The 10547-nt window shown below is 54.7% G+C and overlaps 1 protein-coding gene across 1 annotated transcript; it reads left to right on the top strand.

Moving 5' to 3' along the window:
• Positions 1-2627: 2627 nt before the first annotated feature.
• On the top strand, positions 2628-10547 carry AQP2 (aquaporin 2). The gene is made up of 4 exons (XM_012761866.2): positions 2628-3080; positions 5601-5765; positions 6140-6220; positions 6985-10547. Exons 1-4 carry the CDS (start codon positions 2721-2723, stop codon positions 7192-7194), a joined length of 816 nt encoding a protein of 271 aa, XP_012617320.1. The 5' UTR covers positions 2628-2720; the 3' UTR covers positions 7195-10547.

Below are 10547 nucleotides of genomic sequence, written 5' to 3' on the forward strand. Positions count from 1 at the left end.
AAAGAAGGGAGTGTGGAAGGCATCCCCTGGGTGGGGTCAGAGGCACAGCCAAGGCACTCCTCAGGATCCTTGTCTCTTCCTATGTGCTGAGTCTGGAGATGGGTCCCAGACACCCTTTATAACACAGGGTTGGGGGCCCCCTGCTCCCTCTGAATCTCTTCATAGAGCAATCAGAATGCTTGAGGTTGGGAGGGATGGCTGAGGCTAGATGCCAGGGTGCCAGGTACCTGTGTGTCAGGCACGGTTCTAGGCTCTGGAAATACGTTAGAGAACAAAACCCATAAGAATCCCTGCCTTTTCGGACCTCCCTTCTATTTGGACAATTTTTTTCTTTCTTCCTCTGCCTCCTCTTCCTCCTTCTCCTCGATAGCAGGAGTCACAAGTCCTGATATATATGAGTATGACACGTTCTCAGTTGCAAAATACTTTCCCATTCATTATGTTTTTTTTAAGAGACACTCTTTTGCCCAAACTGGAGTACAGTGGCCTGATCATAGCTTACCTCAGCCTCAATTCCTGGGCTCAAGCCATCTTCCTGCCTCAGCCTCCCAAGTGGCTGGGACTACAAGCATTGTGTGCCGCCCCACCCGGCTAATTTTTTTTTTTTAGAGATACAGTCTTGCTACGTTGCCCAGGCTGGTCTTGAACTCCTGGCCTCAAACAATCCTCCCACCTTGGCTCCCAAAGTGCCCATTCATTATCTTACCGCATTCTCAAAACAACTTTGTAGGTCAGGCATCATTACTCCTGTTGTCCAGACTAGGAAGCTGAGGCTCGGCTGGAGTGTGGCTCACCAGTGCTCGACGTGGAGGAGGGCTCTCCAGACCAGGTTCCAGTCCCAGCCCAGCCACTGACTTACCGGACCACCCTGGACAAGTCATTCACCCTCCTTGGGCATCAGTTTCCCTGTGATACAACACAAAATTCTCACTCAAAAGTCTCCAATTGGCTGGGCGCGGTGGCTCACGCCTGTAATCCTAGCACTCTGGGAGGCCGAGGCGGGCGGATTGCTCAAGGTCAGCAGTTCAAAACCAGCCTGAGCGAGACCCCGTCTCTACCATAAAAATAGAAAGAAATTAATTGGCCAACTAATGTATATAATATAAAAATCAGCCGGGCATGGTGGCGCATGCCTGTAGTCCCAGCTACTCGGGAGGCTGAGGCAGGAGGATCGCTTGAGCCCAGGAGTTTGAGGTTGCTGTGAGGTAGGCTGACACCACGGCACTCACTCTAGCCTAGGCAAGAAAGTGAGACTCTGTCTCAAAAAAAAAAAAAAAAAAAAAAAAAAGTCTCCAATTCCTCCCAGGTTTCCATTCGTGGGACTGTGACTTGCCCAGGGATCTGCAGGACAGGAGGTAGAGCAGGGTCCACAGCCGTCCTTCCTCCTGACCTTGCTCTGAGCTCAGCCCGGCCTGTGGATCCCCAGGAGAGGGAGCAGGACTGGAAGGATTAGGGCAGAGCCGGTGAGTGGAGACCTGAACATCTCTAGGACCCCAGTGGCCACAGCAGCATGGGTAGCAGGAGGTGGCATTGCCTAGATGCTGGGCTGAGTGGACACCAAGGCCAGAGAGCCACCTACCAGGCATCACGGCCTCCCTGAGCCCATACAGCTCCCTGCCCCACAGAAACGTCTTCCCCCTGTGGCCGGGGTGGGGAGCTGAGCTCCAGGGGATTCCTAGGGCCTGTCACATCTTCTGGGACCCTGACATGTGAATCTGGGGACAACTGCTCTCCTTGGAGTATATACAATACTACGAGTAATGGCTGATATTAACTGACTACTTACTCAGCGGGCCAGGTGCTGCTCTGAGCACTTTACATACCGTGTTTCATTTAACAAACCCCAACCCCATGAGGTCAGTCTTATTATCCTGATTTTACAGAGAAAGACAAGGAAGGTTAGGTCACAGAGATGGAACAGGGTGATGGAAGAGGTGCAGTGAAAGCCCTCGGCTTCCTCCATCAACCCCAAGTTGACTCCATCACCCAGGGCCAGGGTCCTGATGCCATTGAAGCCACCCCCTGCCTCCAGGCTATGGGAGCTGCTATTTGGCTGGAACTGCAGGGAGAAGGCAAAGCTTAATGACTTATGGGTGATTAACCACGAGAAAGCAAGCACACAAGAGACACAAATCCTTCATGCCTTGGAAATTTGTCACAAGTCAACCAGTTGTTTTCCATCCCCTTCGAGAAGGAATAATTGGAGGTTGGACAGCGGGAAGAACTTCCCGATCACCAGAAGAGGTAGTGTTGATGTTCTCTCATAATCAGTCTTGGGTGAGGTGCTGCCCCTGCCTTGGCCAACAGTTCAAGTCAGAGAGGGGCGTATTGGCCACGTCCCCCACCAAGGTTCCCATTCGCAGAAGCCTGGGGGGGTAGGGGAGGCCCTGGGGCAGCAGCCCTGAGGTAACCAAGGGAACAAACACGGAAAATCAGGGGACGTCAGTCCTTATCTGGAGCTCATTAATGGGGAACATAAGTCAGCTGTGAAGGCCAAGATGGGGTGATAGGCATGCGGGTGGACAGGGGTGGCCATGGGGGAGAAGAGGTACTGGCCTGACTGACTCCACCTCCACCCCACATGCCCAGACCCAGGATGGAAGGCCCCTATAAATGCCGGCAGCCTGGCCTCCCCAGAGGCCTTAAGAGAGATCGAGAGAGAGCGCCACAAGCCTCCTGGCCCGGACACCACCGGGCCGGCCCCCACAAGGCTCCGCAGCATGTGGGAACTGCGGTCCATAGCCTTCTCCAGGGCCGTGTTCGCAGAGTTCCTGGCCACGCTCCTCTTCGTCTTCTTTGGCCTTGGCTCGGCCCTCAACTGGCCGCAGGCCCTGCCCTCCGTGCTGCAGATCGCCATGGCCTTCGGCCTAGGCATCGGCACCCTGGTGCAGACTCTGGGCCACATCAGCGGAGCCCACATCAACCCTGCCGTGACCGTGGCCTGCCTGGTGGGCTGCCATGTCTCCTTCCTCCGAGCTGCCTTCTATGTGGCGGCCCAGCTGCTGGGGGCTGTGGCAGGGGCTGCTCTGCTCCATGAGATCACGCCAGTGGACATCCGCGGGGACCTGGCAGTCAACGCCGTGAGTAGCCAGAACTTCGGTCCTCCCACAAGGGCAGATCCCGGGGAATCCCTAGCAAAGGAGGAGCTGGGAGGGACTGGTGCTGAGTGATGGTCTGGGAAAGAAGACAGTGACAGAGACAGAGAGAGGCTGGACCAGGACACAGGAGCCAGGACACAGCGGCCATAGAACAGGGTAGTAGGAGCAGTAACGTCAGCAGAGGCAGGGTACAAATGTCTGCTGGTATTGTCTGCCCCGAGCCCCATGAAGGAAGAGTAGCATCGGGTTTCTGCTGGACTTGATGCTTCATTACAGCAGCTAGACCTCAGCAGGGGACAGGGTCCCAAAGCAAACGTGCTTTCTGAGCTGGGGGGACCCTCAGAGTTCTGTCTTCAGCATCTCCCGGTGCAGGCCTGTGACGGGTGCTACCCTCAAGCCACACATCAACACCTCGCACAGCCCTGCAAGTAGGGGGGGCATGTGCTCCCTTCTCCAAACCCTGGAGAAGGTCCCCAGAGCCCGTGAGCTAGCCACCGGTCACGTGACCCAGTGGCTAACTGGGCATCTTGGGCACTTTGGGAGCTGAGGGTGATGCTGCGGCCCCTCCCTGCCACATCTTACCCCCTTCCCATTTCCTGGGTCAGTATAGAGCCTGGGAATCCAAGGGGCATGGGTGGGGACCAATGGCCTGTGCCCTCCTGAGGACAACTCTCACTCCATCCCCTCATCCCCAGCCAGGACAACAAATGCCTGTTTTGTGCCCCAGCCTCCAGCATTTCTTAGCCTGCTCTATCCCTGGGCCGCTGGATAAGAGTCTTGATGTCCTTGAAGAGTCCTGTAAGGTCTCCATGGCCATCCCCTCCTCTGCACAGGTGGCTCTTCCTCATGCGAGGGGCAGAGAGATCCCAATTGTGGAGCTTCTCTGTTCTTCCAAATGGAAAATATAATGAGGCTGGGGGCCCAGGGCCAAGAAAAGGCTATAGAGTGGCCAAAGTGGTGGACAGATTGAGGAATGTGCTCGCCTCCGTTGAGAACGAAATGAGTTCAGTTTGCACAAGAGGTCCAGATAGACTGAGAGAAGAACTTCCTGAGAGCATGACCAAGAAAGTCCTTTAATAATGGGGCTTTGGAAGCACTAAGAAGCCATGGAGACCACTCAGTCGTCCTCCTCTCTCATGTTACAGCTGACTGGGCCCTCAGAAGGGTCTGGAAAGGCTCCTCCAAGCTACTGCTCAGCGTTTACTTTCTTGAGGATCTGGGGAGAACCCTGCCTGGCTGGAATGGGGCAGCAGTCTCTCTGAGGCTAGGGAGAGCCAGATGAGCATCAAGCCTGTCCCAGGTGTCCTCTGTGGACATAAAGAACTAACCTGGCCACCAGGAAGTAACCATTGATATGCAACTGCCCTGTGTCGGGCCAGACATCATCTCATCCTTGATACAACACTCTGGGGAAAATTCTGTGGTCCTCCTCCCGAGTGGTAAATTGACCCAAATCACAGAACTTGTAAGTCATTTCTTGTCCTAGCACAGTCCTCCGGAATCCACTTTGTCATCCCCATTTTACAGAAGGAGAAACTGAGGCCAGGGTCCAACAGCGAGTCAGAGGCCTCCATAGCATCTGCTTCCAAAGCTCTTCACTATTCCCCAGAGGCTCTGACATTAGACAACAGGAGGGATTAAGGTTAGACCCTAGACAGACAATAGTATCAGCCTGATGGCTAGGACCCTGGGTGGGGATTCAGACCCTGGAGGAGCGTGGGAGCTGAGAGCTGTCAGAGCTCCACCCAGTGCAATGCCCAGCCCCAGCGGGCAGGGCGTAGAGTATAGGATGACAAATCCAGTGTTGGGTGTGGCCCAGTTATAAAATAGCCTCTTTGCTCAGCCCCAAGTTCTCTCCTCACCCAAGACAGGGTCTGCTGGGACCACGGCCGCCCCGCCCCACGTGGGTGTGGAGGCTTTGCAGTTCAGAGCTCCCGTGCCCCCTCCCCAATCTCCACAGGCTGTGCGGGGAACAAACCCACAGGGAAAAACAGAGGCCTGAAATACAATGGGGACAGGCACTTGTGGGAGAAGAGGGCACACTAGGACGGTCCTACAGACCCAAATCCCTGGCCACAGGCCACTCGTCACACCAGTGTCTTTGGGTCCAGAGAGAAGAAGGCCTTCCTGCCAGCAGGCCCAAAGCTCCCTGCTGCAGTGGAACCTCTTCCTTTTCTGCTCTTCAGGAAACAGAATTTCTGAATCTCAGCATCCTTTTCCTCTCATGCTGTAGGCACACAACCTCAGTCCCCAAATCTAATGGGCCATGGTGTCAGTTTTCTACCTCTGGCTGGGAGGCCCTGGGGAGTCCAACCCCTCCCAGCCTTTGGGCCAGGGTGCAGGAAGAAGGTGTCTGTAGTTCCAGCTAAGGTGTCTGTGAGCCCAGGTGTTCTGACTCCCAGCCCAGTGGCCTCTGGTGCCTCAACTGCAGATGGGCAGGAAGACAGAACCAGAGCAGGGCGTGTGCTCAGCGCTCCCCACCTACCTCCTCTCTGTCCCCAGCTCAGCAACAACACGACAGCCGGCCAGGCGGTGACTGTGGAGCTCTTCCTGACCCTGCAGCTGGTGCTCTGCATCTTTGCCTCCACTGACGAACGCCGTGGAGACAACCTGGGCACCCCTGCCCTCTCCATCGGCTTCTCCGTGGCCCTGGGCCACCTCCTTGGGGTAGGTCATAGCCAGGGGTTCCAGCCTCCCTAGAGGGACAGACACATAGACCTTCCCCGAAGAAACAGACACACAGACCATTCTCGAGACAGATACATAGAACCCCCAAAAGTGACAGACACAAAGACCCTCAGAGGGACACATACACAGAACTCCCAAGAGAGACAGACCCTGGAGGACTTGACTCCCAGATGCCCGATAAGGACGGATATCACGCCAGCCCCGAATGAATGCAGAGTCCTGTAACTAAGACATGAAGTTAATGTCCAGTGCATAAATTCCCTTCAGGTTGAGGGTCAGCATTGGAGAGGGGACGAAGACTCCCTGCCCTGTCGTCACCTCCCTTCCCTCTTGCCCCCCACCTCCCTTTGTAGATCCACTACACTGGCTGCTCCATGAATCCTGCCCGCTCCCTGGCTCCAGCTGTCGTCACCGGCAAGTTTGATGACCACTGGGTAATGGCTGAAACCCCCCTGCCTTCCCCTTCCCTAGAAACCCATTTCAGAGGGAGAACAAGGGCTGGAATAGAGTAGGGTGGGGGCTTCAGCAACTGTGCCCCAAACCCTCCACACTGCTTCTCCTGGGCCCTGGAGAGCCTTGGGCTCCACTCTCAGGCCTGACACAAGAGATTCCGTTTGCACATCTGTAAATGAGGATAACAACGGTTCTGACCTCATTGGCTTCTTGGGAATATTAAGTGAGGTTACGTATGTAAAACAGATAGCATAGTGCCTGGCCCTTAGAGCTCAGCAAATGGATGTTTATACTAGCTAACACTTACATATTGTGATTATTTAGCACTTATCTAGTGCTTATGGTTGTAAGAGTTCTTAGAACTTAGTTCCAAGTGCTTTGCAAATATAAACTCATTTAGTTTTCACAACAGCCCTAGGAGTTGGGCGGCATTATAACGAAAGGAAACTGAGGCACAGAGAGGGTAAGTAACTTCTCAAAGTTCATACAGCAAGTGGTGCAATCAGGATTCACACCTAGGCAATAGCTTGGGAATTTGCACCCTTAACACCCCGCCCCGTGCAAACGAGCCTTCCCCAACATCTCCTGCCGTTGCTAATTACGTGAGTAAGCATTTTACTATAGTAATGGCGCATGAGACCCCTTTCCCACACGAAGTGAGCAGAGGACTGGCGCGGGGAGGAGGGGTGCGGCCCCCAGGCTGTGCCCGGCGCGGGTTCGAGCCGCCCTCTCCGCTCGCCCCCAGGTCTTCTGGATCGGACCCCTGGTCGGCGCCATCCTGGGCTCCCTGCTCTACAACTACGTGCTGTTCCCCCCCGCCAAGAGCCTGTCGGAGCGCCTGGCCGTGCTGAAGGGCCTGGAGCCGGACACCGACTGGGAGGAGCGCGAGGCGCGGCGGCGGCAGTCGGTGGAGCTGCACTCGCCGCAGAGCCTGCCGCGGGGCAGCAAGGCCTGAGCGCCGCCCGCCTCGCCGCCCCGGCCCTGACGGACGCCCGCGGGCCGCAGGGGACCCACCCGCCCCTCCTCTCCCCCAGGTCCGAAGCTGGTCCCCAGAGCAGAGCAGCTACTTGCAGGACGTGCGGGGCCGCGGGGCTGCGCGGTAGCGGGCGGGGAGGGGACTGTGCGGTACCGCGAGCCTGGCAGATCCTCTGCCCCAGGCTGTGGGTCTCTCATGGTTGACCCCCTGGCCCCGTGCGGGGAACTGGGGATCTGGAGATCGAGCTGGGGAGGGAGGATTCACAGGTAGGCCGGAAGAGGAAAGTTCTTAAGAGCCTGAACCCAGGTACTGGGTGGGAAGTGTACAGACGCTGGCACTGGGGGATCTGGGAATGATGCCTCCAGTTTTGCTAGTGTGCAAGTGTGTGTGCATCCGCTGTGCCTCCCTGTCCTCAAGTGCAGGGTTGTGCGTGCCCCTGAGCACCTGTGGTGGTGCAAGTGTGCACCCCTGGGGACTTCTCACTCCTGCTAGGATCCCTTCCTCCACCACCTGCAATAAATCCACTTCCTCCGTAGTGGATGAGTCCTGGAGGCCAATCATCGCCAGGAGAAGGTGAGGAGAGGATCTGAAGGCCGCTTTGAGAGAGCTGAAGGGAGGGTCCTGATTTCCAACCCCTACCTTGCCTCTCCTGCCTTCTCCCCAGCTGCAGCTCTGGGCCCCAAGACTTGCAGGGGGACCCATTGCTCAAAGCAGAGAGGTGTCAACCAGAAAACAGCTCCCTTAGAAATGGCCTCTGGAAAAAAGAGGGTTGGGTGGCTAAGGATTTCCTTTTTGCCCTGAGGGACGACCTCTCCAAGGGGGGAAGCAGACACATGTATGTGCACATACCTGTGTGTATGCTGTGTGCTCAGAGGACCCTCATCTCCAGCCCCCCACCCACCCAGAGATTAGCCTCCCACTTCAGCAGAGAAAACAAAAGCCCTTTGTGGGCCCCTAGCTTTTGTCTTGGGAGAGGGGGAGATTTGCAACTAGACACTTCTTGAAAGGAGACACTCAGTTTCGCAAGTGAGCCTCTCACCCAGCACACACCTATACCTATGGCTGGCTGGGCAAGGCGCTCAGGCATGCAACCACCGGCACCAGGCAACGCCCCTCCATCACTGGTTTAGCACCCCCAGCCCCACCCCAGGCAGCAGCTCCTCCTTGCCAGGAACCCCTGTTCCTTCCCTCCCTTCCTCCCCTCACCCCACGCTCACCTCTTTCTGGCTCCCAGCCCTGGACAGTTACTGTGGACAGAGCAGCCTGCTGCTCAGCGCTAGAGAAGGGAAATGACTTGTCCAGGCAGAGGTAAGTCTGAGTCTAGAATCCAGGCTTCTAAATTTCCAAGCCAGTGCAAAGGTTCTCAAATGAGATTAACTGGGATTAAGTGAGATGATACATGTAAAGAGGCTGTGTGAACTGTAATTCTTAATACCATTATCACGCATTACTAGGATCATTTCATTATTTCTGCTTCCTGGGGAAAGAATGCAGAAGGGGCCTGACCCTCTGCCTCCTTTACCTCCTTTAGTCGGTAGTCAAAGCAAAGGAGAGTCCTGGGAGCCCCAAGGTCCAGGCAGGAGATGGGTTTGGGGCTGGCCCCATCCTGATCCAGCCTCTTAACCTCTCCTTACCCAGAGTGCAGCTGGCTGTTCTCCTACTTCCTTCCTCCTACTGCCCAACCCCATCCATTCTCTCCCTCCCCCTCCAGACCGCTGCATAACTAACCTAAAGGTCACACCTAGAGCCCCCCTCTCCATGTTCTCCATGGCCCCTGTGCTTTCAAGGCTTCTGTCTGTGTCTGTCCCACATTGTACTCATGTTCCCTGTGTACCAGGCACTATGTCTAGCCTCTTCCTCCCTTCCACCCCCATCAAAAATGGACTGTGTATAGGAACATCTCTGTAATTGTGCCTCTTCTCATCTAGGCTCAGTTCTGTCTTCCTTCAGGATGAGAAAAGGGCTTCCCTGGGCAACAGATGCTATGGAGAGCACTCTCTCAAACCCCCAACAGCTAGTGACAGCCACCTGGCCTCACTGCTGGGGGAAGGCTACAGCCAGAAACCAAGGTGACCTCTGGGGCTATCCTCCTGGTAGCTGAGTGTCCTTGCTCTAGAAGCTAAAAGGCAGAAAGGCACCAAGCTGGGAGCCCAGCCTGGATGTGTCTCAGGCCCCTCATCCCCACTCTGTCTCACCCCAACAAACCCCTTTACAAGATGACAACAATTTCTCTCTAGGTCTATTCCACTTCCTGGATTGCAACTCCCCCAAAACTAAATGTGAGATCACTACCACTTCCAGCCCCTATTGCCCAAATTGGGGTCAGAGGTCAGAGCAAGATTCCAAGTGATGGGGAGGAAGAAGCATCTCTTGTGTACCAGCCGCTGTGCTGGGTGCCTTACGTGCATTAGCCCAGCCGCTCCTCCTAAAATTTCAGACAGGTTAGGGAAGGACAAAGCCAGCAGCCATGAAGGATTTTACTATTTCCACATATCTGCCTTATCATCCCCTATGATTATCTCACAACCCCATGGGATAGGCAGAGCAAATGCTGTTCTTCCCATTTTAAACATTCAGAAACCAAGGCTAAGAAACGAGTCTATAAAATCTGTACCCCCATAATATGCCGAAATTTAAAAAATAAATAAATAAATAAAAGAAACGAGTCTAAAGTCACACAAGTTAATATATAGGAGCCAAGACATGAACTCAAATCTTCGTATGCAAAATCCCATGATCTTTCCACTGAGTCAAATCCTAGACTTCTCCTGGGAGCCCCTGGCAGAAACCAAAACACACAACTGGGCCTGTCCAGCCCAGCACACTGTCTTGTGGAGAACACAGAGCCTTGGATAGTGCAGTAGCAGGGTAGGGAAGACATGACAAAGAATGTGGAATTGGTTTCTGCCCCTGAAGAGCACCTAGTCTGGAGGAGGGTGAAGGTCAGACACACCCCAAACCAGACAGAGACAGGGCAACATGGAGGCAGGTGGACAGAGCTCTAGGTCCCCAAGCTTGGGACAGAGAAGGCTCTGAGCTGAGAGGAGGAGGTGGCTGATCACTATGTCTCAGAAGTAGCCATTCCCACATTCCCACTTTGTGCCAAATGATTTTGTACCTACAGATGTTGTTTTGTATCTTTAAGTTGTGATTTTGTATATATCTACAATGCCTCCTAGCTAGATTGTAAGCCCTGTGGGGGCAGGGCTCCTTCCAGTTCTTGGATGACGTTCTCCCATCTATCTTCCCTCATCTGTCTTGTCTAGCACAGTGCTCTGCATATAGTAAGCACTCAATAAATCCTCATTTGCCAACATGTATTGTTTCTTCCA

Source organism: Microcebus murinus, chromosome 10, assembly GCF_040939455.1.
Source record: "Microcebus murinus isolate Inina chromosome 10, M.murinus_Inina_mat1.0, whole genome shotgun sequence".
In the NCBI taxonomy this organism is placed as follows: domain Eukaryota; kingdom Metazoa; phylum Chordata; class Mammalia; order Primates; family Cheirogaleidae; genus Microcebus; species Microcebus murinus.